Source organism: Chlorocebus sabaeus, chromosome 11 (assembly GCF_047675955.1).
Source record: "Chlorocebus sabaeus isolate Y175 chromosome 11, mChlSab1.0.hap1, whole genome shotgun sequence".
NCBI lineage: Eukaryota > Metazoa > Chordata > Mammalia > Primates > Cercopithecidae > Chlorocebus > Chlorocebus sabaeus.
Genome location: NC_132914.1, coordinates 104,931,759 through 104,951,842, shown reverse-complemented (window position 1 = coordinate 104,951,842; position 20,084 = coordinate 104,931,759). Strand labels below are relative to the sequence as shown.

The 20,084-nt window shown below is 43.7% G+C and overlaps 1 protein-coding gene across 1 annotated transcript; it reads right to left on the bottom strand.

Annotated features, from left to right (window-relative positions):
* Positions 1 to 11,550: 11,550 nt before the first annotated feature.
* ASCL4 (achaete-scute family bHLH transcription factor 4) lies at positions 11,551 to 13,498 on the bottom strand. Its single transcript, XM_008004567.3, has one exon. The coding sequence runs from the start codon at positions 12,984 to 12,986 to the stop codon at positions 12,465 to 12,467; it is 522 nt and encodes a 173-aa protein (XP_008002758.3). The 5' UTR covers positions 12,987 to 13,498; the 3' UTR covers positions 11,551 to 12,464.
* Between the last annotated feature and the right edge of the window lie 6,586 nt (positions 13,499 to 20,084).

The following is a 20,084-nucleotide window of genomic DNA, read 5'->3' as shown; positions in this document are numbered from 1 at the left end:
CAGGACCCACAAGGAAATGAGGTCCAGTGACACCAAGGAACTTGCCAGCCTCACTCAGCCCATTGCTGAGAAGCTGGGTGACTGTGTCTTACAATTGACAAAATAAAAAGCAAGCCCTAGTTCTGCCCTGAGAAGGCACTTAGAAATATTCAATGAAGTGAAATGAACTCCACAAGGCAATTCATGACTCACTGAAGATGAAACAATGCATGCTATGGCTTCAGGAGAGGACAAGATCACTTCAGGTGTGAGGGTTCTGGGAACAGCATATATTTTCCCATCTTTCCTGAAAGAAACTAACCACTGTCAACTATGTGGGTGGTAGAGAGGGAGCAAGGCAGCTGAGGCCATCCAGGTGGCTGTTGGACATCTCCCATCCCAGAGCTGCTTACTTCATAAGACTCAATAAACTTCCACCTGGGGCACTGCAGGAATTAACACCTGCCTTCTCACATGATCCAAAAAGAATTAGCCTTTTTCTCCTTTTTAAAAAATTTTTTATTAGTTATATAGCCGGCTGAACTGGAAATTCCACTAGGATATTCTGGACTCAGACCCTGAGGCATCTAGCAACAGAGAAGGAGAATCTTCCCTAATAATCTTAATAACTAACATATACTGAGCATTTCCTGTAAGCTAGAGGTTGTTTTACGTTGGAGGTAATTAAGATACTAAGAAGGCTAAAGCCCCTCCAGGCTACCCAATAATTAACCTGATAAGTAAGAGCTCTGAAAGAATGTCCAGGAGTCCCTTGAGATGTTAATCAATGGTCCTTAAGTGTTGTGAGGTCAGGGATTTTCCCTAAGAATCTGTTCATACCTAGGCTAGACTCTTTCCCAGAAAAATGCACACAAAAGTTTGCGTATAATACATGGGGTTCATTGAATCATCCTTGTTAAGTCAGTGTGTGTGTGTGTGTGTGTGTGTGTGTGTGTGTGTGTGTCTGTTAGAGATGGAGGTCGGGGTGGCTGAAACATTATTTCCTTGGCAGAAAATAAGGAAGTGTTCAATGAATGATGAAGACTTGTCAAAAGGAACCAGCTTGAAGGGACTCCCATGGTCAAAAGAGGAACAATTTGAACATCAAAAATAAATAGTGGCCGAGGGCTAGGTATGGTGACTCATGCCTGTAATCCTAGCACTTTTGGAGGCCAAGGCAGGAGGATAACTTGAGGGCAGGAGTTCAAGACCAGCCTGGCCAACATGGCAAAACCCCGTCTCTATAAAAAATTTAAAAATTAGCCAGGTGTGTTTGACACGTCTGTGGTACCAGCTACTCAGGAGGCTGTGGTGCAGATCACTTGAGCCCAGGAGGTCGAGGCTTCAGTGAGCTGAGACTGTGCTACTGCACTCCAGGCTGGGCAGCAGAGCAGGATCCTGTCTCAGCCAATCAATCAATCAACCAATGCCAAAGCAGGAGGATCACTTGAGGCCAGGAGTTCAAGACCTGTGTGGGCAACATAGTGAGTATCCATCTATACAAAAACTTTAAAAATTAGCCAGAAACAGTGGCACATGCGTATAGTCCCTTGAGAGGCTGAGATAGGAGGATCACTTGAGCCCAGGAGTTCAAGGCTACAGCCGTGAGCTACGATAGCGCCACTGAACTCCAACCTGGGCAACAGAGTAAGACCCTATCTCAAAAAATAAATATTAATCAAGTACAATTCACTAAATGAGTTCATGCTGGTGTGAATAAATGAATCAATGAGAGGGTAGGAAAAGTTCTTCCTTACAAGAGAATGCCAATCAATAAATATGGAGGAACTCACAGAAATAGAGAATCAACATTGGACAACCACTATGGAGGTGACTGATTCATGTGGGAACTGTCAATGAATACTAAGCTAGTTGGTGGAAGTGTGACAAAGAACAGGATATTGGCATAATATTGGAATACCTCTCCCGACTACCAATACTAATCAATTACAAAGGTGAAATTAAGGTAGATAAACCCAACAGTCACCAACATGACTAGATGATTAAGGTCAACATCACCAATGGTAGAACAAGCCCATTCCTGGTGTGAAGCACTGAGAGGAGCACAGTGCCATCTCTGTGATGTTCCTGCCATGAATAAGCGAACATCAGATGGACCTGAGTTGAGGGTTGTCCTACAGAATGTAAGGCCCGCATGCTTAAAACCGTCAAGGAAATGAAATACAGGGAAAGGGTGATGACAAACTGTTTCAGATTGAAGAAGTTTGAAAAGACATGACAGGCTGGGCCCAGTGGCTCACACATGTAATCCCAGCACTCTGGGAGGACAAGGTGGGAGGATCACTTGAGGCCAGGAGTTCAAGACCAGTCTGGGCAACATGGTTAAAGCCCGTCACTATTAAAAATACAAAAATTAGCAAGGCATGGTGGTGCTCACCTATAATCCCAGCTATCGGGAGGCTGAGACACAAAAATTGCTTGAACCTGGGAGATGGAGGCTGCAGTGACCCGAGATCCCACCACTGGACTGCTCCCTGGACAACAGAGTGAGACTGTATCTCAAAAAATAAAAGTAAATAAATAAAAATTCAGAAACAGGTCAAGCGTGGTGGCTCACGCCTATAATCCCAGCACTTTGGGAGGCCAGGAGTTTGAGAGTAGTCTGGGCAATATAGTGAGACTCCCTGTCTCTAATATTTAATTATAATTTTAAAAAAAGATAAAAATTCCCAAGCAACTTATGATAATTAGTACTTATTTACAGAGAGAGGGCAAAGGAGAAAAGAAGTAAAATGAACAATTAGGGAATGTGGGTAAACGCGAGATAGTTCTCTGTACTGTTCTGGCAACTTTAGTGTAAGTTTGAAATTATTTAAAAATATATGATTTTTGAAACGAAGAATGACACCTCACACACAAAGGACTTACAGTAGATCATTTGCCAATGGGGCCACAATTTCTCCCATTCTGGATGCTTCTTTGCAATGTTACTTTGTGGCCTTTCCCATAAAGAGGAAGAGCCTATTGTCCTGCCTTTTGAATTTAGGTAGCTTTGTCACTTGCTTTGACCAAAAGAAGGCAGACATTATGTGACTCCTGAGCCTTGGCCTTTTTTTTTGTTTTTTGTTTTTTTTGAGATGGAGTCTCACACTGTCGCCCAGGCTGGAGTGCAGTGACGTGATATTGGCTCACTGCAAGCTCCACCTCCAGGGTTCATGCCATTCTCCTGCCTCAGTCTCCCAAGTAGTTGAGACTATAGGCACCCGCCACCATGCCCAGCTAATTTTTTGTATTTTAGTAGAGATGGGGTTTCACCATGTTAGCCAGGATGGTCTCGATCTCCTGACCTCATGATCCACCCACCTCAGCCTCCCAAAGTGCTGGGATTACAGGCGTGAGCCACCACGCCCGGCCAAGCCTTGGTCTTTAAAGGCCTTGCAGCCTTCCTTCTTGCCCTCCTGCTACTCTAAAATCATTGTGGAAAGAAGTCCAGACCTCCTTGAGGAGGAACGACCACATATAGAGAGAGGGCCAACCATGAGCCATGTAAGATAGACCATCTTGGACCATGCAGCCATACCAGCTGCATTCTGTCACTGGAGACATGAGCCCAGGGGACACAAGCCAATGGACCACTAGTTAACACACAGACTTGGGAGGAATAATAAATCATTGTTGTAAATTTTGGGGTAGGTTGTTACACAACATTAAATAATCTTCTATGTTACTATAATTAAAGATTTAATCAACATGACTGACTATATTGCTTCGAATTTTTCTACATACCTGAGTACTATAGTTGTATTTTCTCTGCAAAGCTATCTCAAACTTCCATTAGAGAATTTGTTTGCACATGGGTTCATAGTGATAACAGCTCTTTATAGAGCTCTTCTATTTATGTAACCTCATTTCACTTTTACCACAACCCTATGAGACAGAATGGGTATTCTACTTAACTTGACAAATGAGGAAATAGGTTCAGAGAGGTCATGTCACTTGCCAAGGAAACATAGCCCTTAAGGGGGTAATATCAGGACTGGAACCCAGGTCCTTTCTACTTTGTCAAGGTTTATCTATAGTCATGAGCTTTCTGGAGAGAACACTTTGCCCTCCCTTCAGATGTCAAACCAGAAATATATCAGGAAATGTTCTGAATCAATCTTGGTTGCTGTGAATATGAATGGGGGTGAATGAGAATTCCCCAATCAACCAGGACCCCAAATGCACTTTATTCCACCTGTCCCTCATTTTATTGTGTGGATACTGAGCTGTATAACAACTATAGGTCTCAAATAAGAAGAGCCCACAGGGAGACTTCATGTCAATCTTAAAATATGCTTGATTATGACTGAAGGTTGTCTAGTTATTTGAATGTGGTCAGCACTGAGCCTCAGAGCAGAGACAGGAAACAGATGTTGGGGTGAAAAGTAATTGAAAGTCATTGAACAACAAAAATTCTCTATTTTTCTTTTTAGCCATTATCCTTAAGCTTCCTATAAGCAATCAGTAACTATTTGCTGATAGATGAATGGACAGACAGATGGAGGAAGCCCAAATGAATGACATAATAGAGGCTTAGAGCACAGGTTTTGCAACAAGATGTGGTTTACTACCTGTGTGATGCTTTACCTGTGTGATGTTTACCTGTGTGATGCTTCTCAACCTCTCTAAGCCTCAGTTTCCTCAACTTTAAAATGGAAGTGAAATATAATACATGGCCTGTAAGATGGTTGTGAAGATCAGATGGGAATAGCATTTTCAAGGACTAGGCTTGGTGCAGTGGCTCATGCCCATAATCCTAGCACTTTGAAAACCCAAGGTGGGAGGATCACTTGAGCTTGGGAACTCGAGACCAGCCTGGACAACACAGTGAGACCTTGTCTCTACAAAAAAAAAAAAAAAAAAGAAATCTTAAAAATTAGCCAGACATGGTGGTGCATGCCTGTGGTCCCAGCTACTCAGGAAGCTGAGGTGGAGGATCACTCAAGCCCAGGCGGTGGAGGCCGCAGTGAGCTGTGACCGTGCCACCTGCACTACAGCCTGAGTAACAGAGTGAGACCCTGTTTCAAACAAAAGGTGGGGGGGATGGGGCACAGAGGCTCACACCTGTAATCCCAACACTTTGGGAAGCCGTGATGGGAGGATCACTTGAGCCCAGGAGTTCAGGCCCAGGAGTTTGAGACCAGCCTGGGCAACATAACAAGACCCTACAAAAAAATTTTAAAAAATTCACCAGGCATGGTGGCATGCACCTGTAGTCCCAGCTACTTGGGAGGCTGAGGTGGGAGAAGTGCTTGAGCCTGGGAAATTAAAGCTGCAGTGAGCATGACTGCAGCACTGCACTCCAGCCTGAGCAACAGAACAAGACCTTGTCTCAAAAATTAAAAAAAAATAATTAAAAAAATAAAGGACTAGCCTGCCTTATAATAGGCCCTCAGGAAATGTTACTTGATGGGAGAATCTGTGTTTGGTGGTCTTTTAAGAAAGAACAGATATGCTTCCATCCTGCACAGTTTAACCCTTATGTCTCTAAAATTCCCAGGATCAGATGAGGCCATTTCCCAAGGCCCGCTCTAGTCCTATGACTCTGAGATAGGATTCCTCCTTCAGAGACTTTTTCTCATGGTCAGGGAAATGAGAAACAACTTCAGGAATGGCCCCCTCAAGGCCCGCTCTGTGGGCAGAAACCGGTCTGGAGAGTTTTCTCATCCGGACACACTTCCCTGTGCAGCATCTGAGGTTTCATTTCGGCCACGGTTCATGACAGTGAGTAACCCAACATGAAAAGGCCCCTGACAGTTCTTCACCAAAGGACGCAGCTAAAAACCTAGGAAAGGATTTAAAAAAAAAACAATCTCACCACCCAGAGAGTCTGTGAGTAAAACACACATACACAACTTAGCGACAATAATCAAAGAGCTGGAGACAGTGCTATGGTTTCATGGTCCAATAAAGAAAACATAAAGCCCCTTCAGGCCGTCTGCCCTCTCCCAGCAGCCTGTCTGTCTTGAGGTGGAGATGAAAGAGCTGGCAATGGTTGACAGAAGGGTCAAAAGAGCTCGCCTAGGGGAACAGGCTGCCTTTATAGTGATCACTGTGAGAAGGATTCTGCAGGTCAACATTGCTATCAAAAGTTTCTTTCCTAGGGTGAAAAATTGGATTGTTAACCATTTTTGGAGATGATGATGATAACTTTGAAAGCTTTGGAGAAAACCTTTGTCTAGACAGAAACAGCTCAGAAAGCTTCTGGCATGCATACCCATCTGAAACCTCTTGACTGGTTATAGCTGGAGAATGCTGACACAGCCTAGAGATGTTTTCCCCAGCCTGATTCAACTTGGCCCTCAAGTTCAGTTTAAGACTTTGTGACAGTCCCTTTGGACTGCTATAGCAAAGTACTGTAGATTGGGCAGCTTAAACAACGATTTATTTCTCACCGTTCTGGAGGCTGGAAGTCCAAGATTAGGATGCCAAGATGACGGCTGGATTCTGGTGAGGGGCCTCCTCTGGGTTGCAGACTGCTGACATTTTGTTGTATCCTTAGATGTCACAAAGAGGATGAGAGAACTCTCTAGGGGTCCCTTTTAAGGGCACTAATCCTACTCATGAGGGCTCCAGCCCCATGACCTCATGACCCAATCGCCTCCCAAAGGCCCCATCACATTGGGGGTCAGGATTTCAACATATGAATTTGCAGTGGAGGGGGACAAACATACAGTCCATTGCAGGCTTATAGCACCTGGAGTCAGGAGGACAGGAATTAAGTCCCAAGGTTCAAGACTGAAGTTCTGTTGTCCACAGATCCAAAACTGCTCTGTGAAAGGCACAGACCCCATATCTTCAGATCTAGATGACTGAAGGGCGTCTCAATTCTGCTCTCCTCCAAACCCTGTTCTTCTTTGAAAGGTTTTTTATTCTTCTTCCCCTCTTCCCAGAAATTCCACAAAGGAAAGAAAGTAAGGTACTATTTATTTCTTGCTAGCCCTTACTCTATTGCATTACTCTGTATTGGTTTCTTTGTTGATGTTTTTGTACATAAGCAGTGTATTTTTTTTTACCCCAGAAGCCACAGACAAAAGGAAATGAATGAATTATTGAGCACTTATTATTTGCTGCCAGATTCTTGTGCAATGTATGTGGCATGAATTATCATTGTCTCATATAATAAACACTAGGCCAGGCGCGGTGGCTCATACCTGTAATCCCAGCACTTTGGAAGGCCGAAGCAGGCGGATCACTAGAGATCAGGAGCTAGAGACCAGCCTGGCTCACACACCGAAACCCCCATCTCTATCAAAATACAAAAATTAGCTCGGTGTAGTGGCGGGCGCCTGTAGTCCCAGCTACTCAGGAGGCTGAAGTGGGAGAATTGCTGGAATCCAGGAGGCGGAGGTTGCAGCGAGCCGAGATCGCGCCACTGCACTCCAACCTGGGTGACAGAGTGAGACTCCATCTTGAAAATAAATAAATAAATAAATAAATAAACACTGCAGAACTTTCTGGAGATATTTATGGTTACAAAACCTTATACTATAAAATAAATATGAGTATCATTTAAAATGTGCCATTACAGAGAAGATCATGTCATTTTTTATAACCAAGTCATTAAAAACTGATCACTCAATGCTTTTGAAACTAGTTACCACCCAAGGAACAATATTAAACCCACGCAGGTATACTTTTCATACAATCCTCATCTCGTTTTCATCTCCACTGTCTGCAAATGGCAGAATCAGCTCCATCTTCTTCAATGACTTAAAAACCTACCTTAGTTTTAGTGCCTTACCTTCCAACCCTCTGCCCTCCCAGTTATTTAATCTCTCCAATTCCTAGGACCTTCACCTCCACCTGATTTCAGACTCCTTGAAGCCTTGTCACCTCTGAGCCACTGAATCAGCTAGACCTGTTTACCTGTAAGACCTCAGGCTCAGAACTATCTTTGGTATCCCATCCTTTCCTCCACTTGGGTCACACCAGCCCAGCTCTCTTTCTCCCTTTACTGTGAAGTACCTAGAAAGGGCAGTCTTCAAGTTGACTTCTACTTCTCATTTCTTCAATCCACTGTGCTATTTCTGCTCTTACAGAGGTCTCTAGCAATAGAGAGTGCTGAAGTCAGGACAGCAATCTAGGCCCTGCCTCATGCAGCACATTGCAGAGAAACTGGGGCCAGAGTGAAGGGCTCAACCCAGTGAGTTCCCCTCATACTTAAACCACCTGACCCCTCTGATTCATAGGATGCTGTCACCCACTCCCTCTTTCTTATATAATTATATCCTCATTTAATTGCCACAATTTCATACCAGCTTGATTCTCTTTCCAACTTCTCTGGCTCCTATTTCTCAGCTCTCTTCAAAGACATTTCTTCTTCTGACACACCTTCAATGCAGGCCTCTCCCTGCTTTCTTCTCTTTATTTATTTATTTATATATATTTTTTGAGACACAGTGCCACTCTGTTGCCCAGGCTGGAATGCAGTGGTGCAATCGTGGTTATTGCCTCCTCGACCTCCTGGGCTCAGGTGATCCTCCCACCTCAGCCTCCCGACTAGCTAGGACCACAGGCATGCACCACCATGCCTGGCTAATTTTTAATATTTTTTGTAGACACGGGGGAGCCTCCCTGTGTTTCACAGGCTGGTCTTGAACTCCTGGCTCAAGCGATCCTTCTACCTCGACCTTCCAAAGTGCTGGGATTCCCAGTGTGAGCTACCATGCCCAACTCTTCTCCTTTTCTCATCAACATTCCCCTGTGGAGATCACACCTACTTCGACTACTCCCCATAAGTGTGTGGCTCTTAAAGAAACAGCTATGCTTGACTTTTCTCTTGACCTCAACATCAGCATTTTCAGTTGCTTGTGGGCAGGAGTAGCCTACCAGTATTTTACATTCAGCATCTCCAAAACAAGACTCTTAGATTTTAAATCCACTTCTCTTTCTGTGCTCTCAATTTCAACCACAGTTGTCTTTAACTTCGCCCTCTTCCTCATCCCGTCCCCCTCCTCTGAGTTGCCAAGACCTATCAGTTCCCCTTGCCAATCCATCCCTCCCTTCCCATTCCCAATGACACTGCCAGAGTTCAGGCCCCCACTTCATTTCCTCTCCCTTAATTATGGCAATACCCTATTGGTCCGCTGCTTCCTACCAATGGGGTACCATGATCCTCAACCACATACCTTCTCCAAAACCGTTCCTCAATTTTTTTTTCAATAGTTCCCCATTGGTTAAAAAAACAACTCTAAGCTGTTTTAGTTTGGATTTCAATGTCCCTAGAGTCTTGCCTCAGCCACCATGTGTAGTTACCTATTACTCAGCCTCTCTGGGCTCTCCAAACAGTTCCTGTCTTTTCAGCAACTTTGTTCCTCTTGTTCCCTCTGCCTGGAGTTATCGTTCCATTCTTATCCACTAAACGCTGCATCCACCAAAGCCTTTCCTTCTTGTTCCCTTCTCACTTGAGGCTGGACCAAATCCCTCTTTTCTTTGGCTCCTTGTAGCATATCTTCCATTTTGGATATCAGTTATACCATTTATACCTTTTTCCTCATATTGAGGTAAAATGGGTCTATTTCCCCACCAGCTTGTAAAGAGTCTTCAAGTTCCATTCCATAAAAAAATTATAAAGCTTTCGGTGATTTTTTTTGTGTTGTTTTGTTTTAACTGGGCATGATAACAGCAACTAGGAGTCCAAAAAAAACCAAAAAACAAAAAAAGTAGGCCGCAGCCTCAGGGCTGGATCTTTCTACTGGGAAGAGGGAAATATAGGAACAGAAAGCACCATGCTGTGTGGCAGGAAGTGGGCATGCCTTATTACATTCGCTTCCCCCAGCTGGGATTTGCACAGGTTGGATGCAGGATGTTTTCCAGCTGGAAGAGTCTAAAAGATAATGTGATCCACTCTTCATGTGTCCTAGCATAGGAAACTGAGAACACAACAGTTAGGGGCTTGCTCAAAGTCACCAAGCCAATGAGTGGCAAGAGCTGGATCCAGTCCCAGGGCCAGGGCACGCTCTGCCACATCCCAACACAGCCCCTCCCGCTTTGCACGCTCGGGGTAGGGCAGGGTGGGGTGTACCAGTGCAATCAAGTGCAATCAAGGGATATGTCTGGGCTGAGTTGGAAAAATTAAAAAAAGGAAGATGTTGAAGGACATGAAAATCTTTCTCCTTTTATGAATGCTTCATTGCCATGAAACTCCCCTCCACTCTTGCTTCCACAAAATTCACTGGAAATTTATTGTGTTCTTTTTGAAAGTCAAATTGTTCTAGGGTTAATGAAATGATCATTCACAGAAAAAGAGGTCAAACCTTTTTAAAGGCTTCGTTCCCGGATTGGTGCTCCTCCTGTAAGTCACGAGAAACGTCCCAGAAAAACTGCATGATTTTTTCTTTTAAAAAGTTACATGATTGCAAAAGGCAGCACACCCAGCTGAGAGAGGGTTTTATTTTTATTTTTCCAAAAGGTTTCTGAAAATCATTGCCTTATTCTCAACAGGGCTTCAAATAAAACCACATTAAGGTTTCCAGTACCAGGGTTGGTCTCAAACTCCTGAGCTTAAGTGATCCGTCTACATTTGCCTCCCAGTGTGCTGGGATTACAGGGTGAACCACTGCACCCAGCCAATGATATGTTTTAACATGGATTTAGCGTTCAAAGCATGTATCCCAGAACCTTACCAAAGGAGGTAAGAGAGTGTGGTCACTCTGTCCCTCTTTTGAAACACTGAAGAAATCACACCAACTCCACCTGGAGATTTTATTCTTAATCAGGCTTTACTCTCCATAAACTGAGAAATAGTATTTTCCCCAAAATAATCAAACTACTAATTTATCATTGGTTAGAGCCTTGCAGATTACCAAGGTCTTTCACATACACTTCTGTAAACATTTCTGTACAGGTAAGAAAACTGAGTTGTAGCAACATTTGCTCTGCTAGCAAATGACAGAGCAAGAGACAGCACAGTAAGGGAGAAAGAAATCCTCGGCTTTGGGTTCAGGCTCAGGACTTGATCTCAGCTCAAGGAATCCTAGCAACACTAAACTGGTCAAGGTATGTAACCTCTTTGAGCTTCATATTTTTTTTAAATCACAAAATATTTGTCATACCCACCCCACAAATTTATGAAACTGAATAGGACAAAATGTAAAAAGTCACAACAAAATTCCTAGCACATAAAAGATGTCCATTGAATATATAGCCTGCCTTAGTTGCTACACCTGTAAAAGGGGGTAATCAAATCTAAGTAAAATCCACCTGGAGGATGCACTACCACTGTTAGTTCTCTTTGTCCATTTCCATCTCCCCTTCCTCTTCCCCCACAAACCAAAGCTGCCTCCATGGAAAGGATAATTCGGCATATTAGAAAACAACCTTAGGGATGTTTTCACACATTAGCAAGCATTTAACTTATCTACCGAACTCAAAATTGTTTCTCAGGAAAAAGAAAGACCCAAATTAAATATTTTAAAAAGGTTTTTTAACATGGCCATATATCATTTCCATATACTGTACCTGGAAGCTTCCATGGTGATAAAAATATTTGAGAATGACCCAACTTCAATCCATCCCTTTTGTCCCACATCTTTCCCCCATCCGGCTCAACCCTCGAAAAGGACTTCCAAGTAGATCTCTTTTTTATTTTTAAAGTCACAGTGCCACTTTAGTTTATCCAAAACTTAGATGGAGAGTTATAGGTCGGCAGGCGGGGGCGCTGGTGCGGAATGCAGAGAAAAGGAAAATGAAGAAAACAGTGAACAAAACAATTGAGAGGAAAAACAAGTTTTCATACAAATCTGGGCTCTCTTCCAAAGAGATCATTAATTCTAAGATATTTTACTATCTGCTCAATGCTACGAAGCTTCCACGTGGCCACTGACTGAAACAGTGTGTACCAAGCCATGGCTTCCCTGGTACCATCATTCACACAGTCAACAGCACATGCTGGCAAATTCGTTCTCAAGTAGCAGCTTACAGTCTCCTTCACCCAAAGCAGGAGGTCAACAATTGTTTTCAATTACATTTCGAATACAATTTCCAAAGGAAAGAATGCAAGAAAATGTTCCTCTCATTTTTAAGGGCTGTTTTTGGCTGTTTGGGGTTGTTTCTGTTTTGGTGGCAGTAAAGTTCTTCTTTGGTTAAGGTTTAATATTTATGTACACAATCTACCCACACCACGGAAGGTGGGAAATTCCAGTTGTTCTCGCCCTTTGAGTTTTTAGAATAATCGTATTTACAATGAGGCGCTCAGAATCTGGAACAGTTTGCATTTTAGAAGTATAGGAAAAGAGTCTCCTTAATAAGTATCTATAAGTTGCAGGCACGTAACCAATAAGGGCAGGGGAGAAATCCCCAAAGGTAAAAACACCTCCCCCATCACCCAAACCCCAGTACCCATTTCTTTTTCCTAAGATTTAGGCCTGGAGAAGATACCAGATTAAGAATGTAAACCACCTTCGAAGAGGACCTTAGGCTGAGCGCCCGGCTGCGCGCTATGCGGCGGGCGCAGGGGTCCTGGCCGGCCCGGGCGCTCGCTAGCTGCCCCCCTCCTCGGGCTCGCTGCTGGGCGAAGGCGCCGAAGAGGCCTTGGACTCCCCGTCGCTGTTGCATTCCGCCCTGCGCCGGGGGACGGCGCCGGCTGCGCCCTCAGGACCCCGGGCCTGGCGCTCCAGCAGCTCCTGCAGGTGCTTGATGTAGCCGATGGCGGCGCGGAGCGTCTCCACTTTGCTGAGGCGCTTGTCAGCCAGCTCCCGGGGCAGGTGGTCTCGGAGGCGCGCATAGCCCTCGTTCACGCAGCGCACCCGCTGCCGCTCGCGCTCGTTGCGCTTGCGGAGGCAGGCGGGCTCGAAGGCGCCGTCCAGCGGCAGGGGCAGGTACTGCCGTTTCCGTGCGCAGCTGCTGCGCGCCCACTCCCAGCACGCGGCGTCCAGACGCAGGGCGACCCTTAGGGGTTCCCTCCGCGGGAGTCCGGCCAGGGTCCCCGGCACGCCCAGGGGCGCGGCGCGCAGCGAGCATGGCAAGGCCAGCAGTCCCGCCGGTTTACGCGTCTCCATCATTTGCCGGAAAGCACACAAATCACCCAAGAGGTCAATCTCTCAATAAAAGACGAAACAGAATCTTAGAAGCAGAGGTGCTGGTGCAGACTGCCTGGCTCAGCGGGTCTGTCTTTGGAGAAGTTTCTGGGTCCAGAAGTTAGGTTCCTGGACAGGCTTCAAGGAAGCGGTGCATGATTTCTGAAGTTCATTGCACTCCTCGATCTTTTTATGAAGATTTAGCAGAGGGGGTAGGCAAAGACGTAGGACCTCCTAATCCACACTTCAAACCCGTCTTCCCCGCTGATCTTCTTTCAAAAGATAACAAAGGGGGTTCCTCTGCTTGGTCCCCCAGCTTGGTAAGGTGAGCTCACACCGCAGTCATCTTCCAAAGCCACCAAAAGCTTTTCAATGCCTGTAATCCACCACTCTAGATCTTCAAGAGACGAGTCGTTCGCCAAGAGCCTAGCAATCTTCAGGATTTGAGAAGAGCTCCTCCAGGAACCTGCAGACCTCCTGGCGGCGGAGGGAAAGTGGACCAGAGGCTTTCTCCTTGAAAATCACTTGACTGTCCTTTGTGGTTTCCCGCGACCAGGTCTAATGGAAGGAGCTTTTAGAGTGTTTGCAAACTTACACTTGCTCTTTCATTTCTGGGGTCTTAGCCTCATCAAAGGAAAAACTGCTCTCTTGCGGTTATCAAATGTGTCAAGTCAAGGAAGACCCGGGGCGAGGCTTGAGGTTTGTCTCCTTCCAAGCGGAATCTTTTAAAAACCCAATGAGGCATGTCTGAAGGGCACAGGAAAAATACAGACTGTAGCAAAGAATATAAGGGTCTGCATATTATGTTCCAACTTATGTTTGACTCAGGGTGTTTTACGGATATATGCGACTTTTTAAGAGCACATCAAAAGACTGAACAATAACAAACGCGCTTAGCCGGTAATTTCTCCCAGTGCTTACTGTAAACACATCTTAAATACTGCTTCCCAACCTCCTCTTCTAATCTCACCCAGGATATAAGGACATCATCTTTCCATAGCGCAAAGAGTATTTTTCCATTGGATTCTTCTTCTTTTAAAAAATGCCATTTATTTTCTCGCTTGGGGGCAGGAAAGCAACATTTGAAAGGTGGAGACCCCCAGTTCCAAGGAGAAAGGATGACATCTTTGAAGACTTGTATTTTTAACACACAACCCCCCAAAAATGAATAATTAATCCATCCGTGTTGGTAAATCCTTTGAAGATGAAAGTGTCATTAAAAATCCAACTGTGCTGGTTAATGTCAAAGAATACGTTATCACACTGAAAATCAGATTTCCTCTTCTGCAAACCAGTACATTAAAGGCGCCTTCTACTTTAAAAGTCCGACTTTAAAACAAGAGAAGCAAAAACCCCCTACATTAATGATGAGACCTTCTGCCTACCTCAGCAGACAAGGTGCTGCCCTAACATGTTTTTCTTTTTAGTTCGGCAAGTCCTGTGCTTCCCTGTTTGTTCTAAATGATCTGCCTGAAGCAACTCGAAAAACAAGGCAAATAAAATAGAAATAATTATTCCTTTCAGGTATAAGTCAGTTACATTTTAAAAGGTGTAGCTTGGCTGGGTGCAGTGGCTCAAGGTTGTAATCCCAGCACTTTGGGAGGCCAAGGCAGGAGGATTGCTTGAGGCCAAGAGTTCAAGACCAACCTGGCCAACGTAGCAAGACCCCCATCTTTTAAAAAGAAGAAAGAAAAATTAACAGTTGTAGCTCCCAATGAGGTTTGTACTGGCAAACAGCCTAATATATCATCACAATTTCTTAGTAGAATTGAGAAAGCCTTTTCTATTAGGAGAAAAGTCCACCACACAGGCAGGTGGGCTGTCATACCACAAGGTGCTTTTTGGCCACGTCAAATATTTTAACTTTTGAGAGTGACAGGAAGATAATGAAATATTTTAAGCAGGGAGGTGACATTTGAAGATCTGTGTTTCAAAAAAGATAACTGTATCTGCAGATTGGGGACTAGACTGGAAGAGAGCAAAAGGAAGAACAGTTGAGGTGCCATTTCTCCTTCTTAGATTGGCAAAACTTTAAAAGATTGCTAACATTCAGGGCAGGCAAGGATTTGAGGAAAGGGTGGGAGCATAAATTGCTTCAAGAAACTATTAAAATTATTATTATTTTGAGACAGGTCTCACTCTGTCACCCAGGCTGGAGGGCAGTGATGCAATCTCTGCTCACTGCAACCTCCGCCTCCCAGGCTCAAGGGATCCTCCTCCCTCAACCTCCTGAGTAGCTGGGACTACAGGCTTGTGCCTCCACATCCCAGCTAAAGAAACTGTTAAAATTAATAGTGCACAGCACATCCTTTGATTCAGATATCTGTCCTGTTTTGTCCTACCAAAATAAATGTAGCAATACCTATTTATGTGTACAAAAATCTTTATTGCAACATTTGTAGTGATTTTAAAAAAAGAAGAGTCCAGGTGAGGTGGCTCATGCCTATAATCCCAGCACTTTGGGAGGCCAAAGTGGGTGGATCACTTGAGGTCAGGAGTTCAAGACCAGCCTGACCCCTAGGGTGAAACCCCATCTCTACTAAAAATCCTAAAAATTAGCCAGGCAAGGTGGCATGTGCCTGTAGTCCCAGCTACTCAGGGGGCCGAGGCAAGAGAATTGCTTGAACTCGGCAGGTGGAGGTTGAAGTGAGCTGAGATAGGCTGGGCGACAAAGCAAGACTCTATCTGAAGAAGAAGAAGAAGAAGGAGAAGGAGGAGGAGGAGGAGGAAGAGGAGGAGGAGGAGGAGGAGAAAAGGGGAACAGCCTGGACAGCCTGAATGTCCATCAATAGGAAAAGAGTTAAAAATCTTAGAATATTATGCTATTATTAAAAATAATGAGTAAAATCTATATGTAAGAACTTGCAGACATATCCACAATGTGTTAAGTGAAAAAAGCAAATTGCAGAATAACATATGCAGCGGGAACATAAAAACAATTCTACATGATGTGTATGTCCTTTATATGTGTTTCTGTGAGCATAGAGAATGAAATAGAAAGACATACACTAAATAGTTTTTTGCATTGGTTGCCTAAAAAGAAAGGGTGGCATTGGGGGGTAAGGGGGAATGTTCATTTTTCTTCATAAATCTTTCTACTGTTTAACTTGTTAATAAAAGCACTATTACTTATTTTTATAACTCAGTGAAACTTAATAAGAGAAAATGTGTAGAAAGTTCAGACAACGCCCCCTGATCTGGCCCAAACCAACAGATTTATCATTAGAAATTAGAACTCTTGGATCAGGATTTCTGGCTCCTTATAAATTCTGTCTCTAAGGAAGAAGTAGCTACAAGACTTTCTCTCTCCCTCTCTCTCTCCTAATACCACAATCAAAATTGGTCAAGGCCAGGCGTGGTGGCTCATGTCTTAATCCCAGCACTTTGGCAGGCAGATCGCCTGAGGTCAGTGGTTCAAGACCAGCCTGACCAACATGGAGAAACCCCATTTCTACTGAAAATATAAAATTAGCTAGGTGTGGTGGCGCATGCCTGTAATCCCAGCTACTCGGGAGGCTGAGGCAGGAGAATCACTTGAATCCAGGAGGTGGAGGTTGTGGTGAGCTGAGATCGCGCCATTGCACTCCAGCCTGGGCAACAAGAGTGAAACTCCATCTAAAAAAACTGGTCAAATCCTGATCCTACAGTGGTCTTTCTATAGGATCCAAGTAATATAATGACCTAACTGCATGGTCACAAAGAATGCTGACAGAGCATTCTTTCCTAAAGGACAAAAGCATTGAAAATAAGTGACTTTTCCAGTAGCAATAGGACTGTTTTACTCACATGATGTGCAGGGTATGGGGTGGGGGCTACCTTCTTTATGTAAGAGATCAAAAGAAGAAGTTTTGACTCCTGATTACTCTCCAGTCAGTTTTGACCCAGATAAACAATCTCTCCAACCTAAAGCTGTCCTAAGGCTGGCTAGATCAAGTAACACATATGCTAACCTGCCAAGAGCAACTGAGGCTGGGTTTGTGTAGTCTTATTTAGGTCTGCTCATGAAAGGGGGCAGATGGGCAAGTATATCTTAATCCTTTCCTTCTAGCTTTCATCTGCTCTTCCTTGTTTAAGGCTACCTTCTCCTACCGCAAATTTTACAAGGCCTCCTCTCGTCTATATAACACCCTGGTGTGAATTATGAAGAGGCACCAAACTCAAGGCTTGGAGAATGAATGGCTGACTCTAAAATTCATCTGGAAGAACTTTTGGGCAAGGATTGCCCAAATTCGGAAAAGAAGACCAAAAAACGCAACGTGCACTTTTAATATTGATGAGGAAGAAACCACCACTTGCGATTCTAATTGAGGCTGTGTTAAATAGAAAGATTAAATTGGGTCAGGTGCAGTGGCTCACACCTGCAATTCCAACACTTTGGGAAGCTTAGACAGGTACATCGGTTGAGCCTGGGAGTTTGAGGCCAGCCAGGGCAACATGGGGAGACCCCATCTATGCAAAAAAATACAGAAAGTAGTCAGGCATGGTGGCATGCGCCTGAGGTCGCAGCTACTCAGGAGGCTAAGGTGGGTGGATTGATTGAGCCCAGGAGATCGAGGCTGCAGTGAGCTGTGATTGTGCCACAGCACTGCAACCTGGGCAACAGAGCAAGACCCTGTCTCCATTAAAAAGATTAATTTGGAGAGAATCACCTTTTGTTTAAAAACATTGCATTTCTCCATATATGCACATAATAGAACTCATTTCTTCAGGTCTTCTTTTTTGCTCATTAGTAAATTTTGGCCAGGTGCAGTGACTCACGCCTGTAATCCCAGCACTTTGGGAGGCAAAGGCGGGCAGATCACAAGGTCAAGAGATCAAGACCATCCTGGCCAACATGGTGAAAGCCCGTCTCTACTAAAAATACAAAAATTAGCTGGGCGTAGTGGCACGTGCCTGTAGTCCCAGCTACTCGGGAGGCTGAGGCAGAAGAATCACTTCAACCCAGGAGGCAAACGTTGCAGTGAGCCGTGATTGCGCCACTGCACTCCAGACTGGCCACAGAGCAAGATTCCATCTCAAAATATAAAAATAAATAAATTAATTAATTTCAAAGGTTTTTCCATGTAGGTCTTGAACATATTTTATTATGCTTATTTCAAGATGTTTTATAGGTTTTGTTGCTATAGCGAATAAGTTTTTTTCTGTTATTCAAAGTTACTGATTACTTCATATTAATCTTTAATCCAGTCATTTCACTAAACTCTCTTATTAGTTCTAATGATTTTTAATCATGATAAGATCTACATACAATTAAATGCACGGATGATAAATATACAATTTAATGAGCTTTGAATAAATTTATACACTTGTGAAATAACACCCACTCAAGATGGTTTTTTTTTTTTTTTTTTTTTGAGAGATGGGGTCTCACTCTGTCACCCAGGCTGGAATGGACCGGCACAATCTCGGCTCACTGCACCCTCTGCCTCCCAGGCTCAAGCCATCCTCCCATCTCAGCCTCCCGAGTAGCTGGGACTACAGGCATGCACCACCACGCCCAGCTAATTTTTGTATTTTTAGTAGAGACAGGGTTTTAGCATGTTGGCCAGGAAGGTCTCAATCTCTTGACCTCATGATTCACCCGCCTGGGCCTCCCAAGTGGGTGGCCCAAAGTGCTGGGATTACAGGTGTGAGCCATCACGCCCAGCCCATCCTGGTATTTCAATAAGAAAGCTTCTGATGTTTCACTATCTTGGTAGATATTCTTTACCAAGTTGAGGAAATTTGTTTGTTATTATCAGGAATGGCTATTAAATTTTATCAAATGCTTGTTAATGTCTATAATCATGTATTTTTTTTTATTTGTTATTGTAGTGAATTGCTAGGATAGATTTTCCAACATTGAGCCATCTTACATTCTTAGAATAAAATCCAGTGAAGGCATAATTCTTTTATACACTGCTGGATTCAATTTGTTAATATCTTATTTAGAAATTTTTTTCTTATAGTCCCAAGTTATATTGGCTCATAGTTTCATTTTCTTGTGCTCTCCTTTTTTGATATCAGCATTATTTCAAACTCTTAAAAATAAGTTGAGTGGCTTTCCATCTGTTTCTAGGTGTTGGAACCATTTGTAAAATATGAAAATTATCTGTTCCTTGGAGAGTTGCTAAAACAAAAAACATATGGGTTTTTGTTTGTTTGTTTGTTTTTTGAGACAGAGTCTTGCTCTGTCGCCCAGGCTGGGGTGCAGTGGCACGATCCTGGCTCACCGAAGCCCCAACCTCCTGGGCTCAATCGACCAGCCTCCCGAGTAGCTGGGACCACAGCAATGTGCCATCACACCCAACTAATTTTTATATTTTTGTGTGGAGATATGGTTTCAACATGTTGCTCAGGCTAGTCTCGAACTCCTGAGCTCAGGTGATCCACCTGCCACAGCCTCCCAAGTGTTGGGATGACAGGCATGAGCCACTGTGCCCGTCTATGGACCATCTTTGGAGGTAAATTTTCAGTTACTTTTTCATTTACTTTATCATTGCTGTTGGAATTTTAGGAGGCCATTAACAAAGACAGCGATCTTGTCTTTCTCTCTTAAATTTCCAGCTTCCTTCAATGGCAACTACTGTTCCTTTGTTTATCATCTTAGATTCACGGACAGGCAGTTCAGTTTTTGCCCCTTAAACTTCTAAAATGAATCAGAACAGTACATCAGTTAAATTAACCCCAAAATATGGTGGATCCCAGGTCAAAAACTCATTCCTGATTTTATTTGCTATTTCTAATGAAGGCCATTCCAGGATAGCTGGCCAGAGGTTATGCAGTCAAATAAATTACCCACAGAATAATCCTCCAAATTTAAAAAAAAATCCTCATTATCAAATTGCTAGGCATAAATTAAAACCCAAAGCTTAAATAAACCTTATCCTTTTAGGTTAAAATTCAGAGATATCAACATTAAAATTTCTTTGGCTAAACTCCTAAAATCATTTCCCCTCTGTGATATTATGATATATTGGGTTTTGTCCACAGTTCCTGGCTTATAACTCCCTAAGCTCTTGTTATAGTCTTTTGTTATAATGTTAGGGCACTCAGAAGCAGGCCTCAGAAAAGAGAATCTCTCTCTGAACTTGCCCTGCCCTT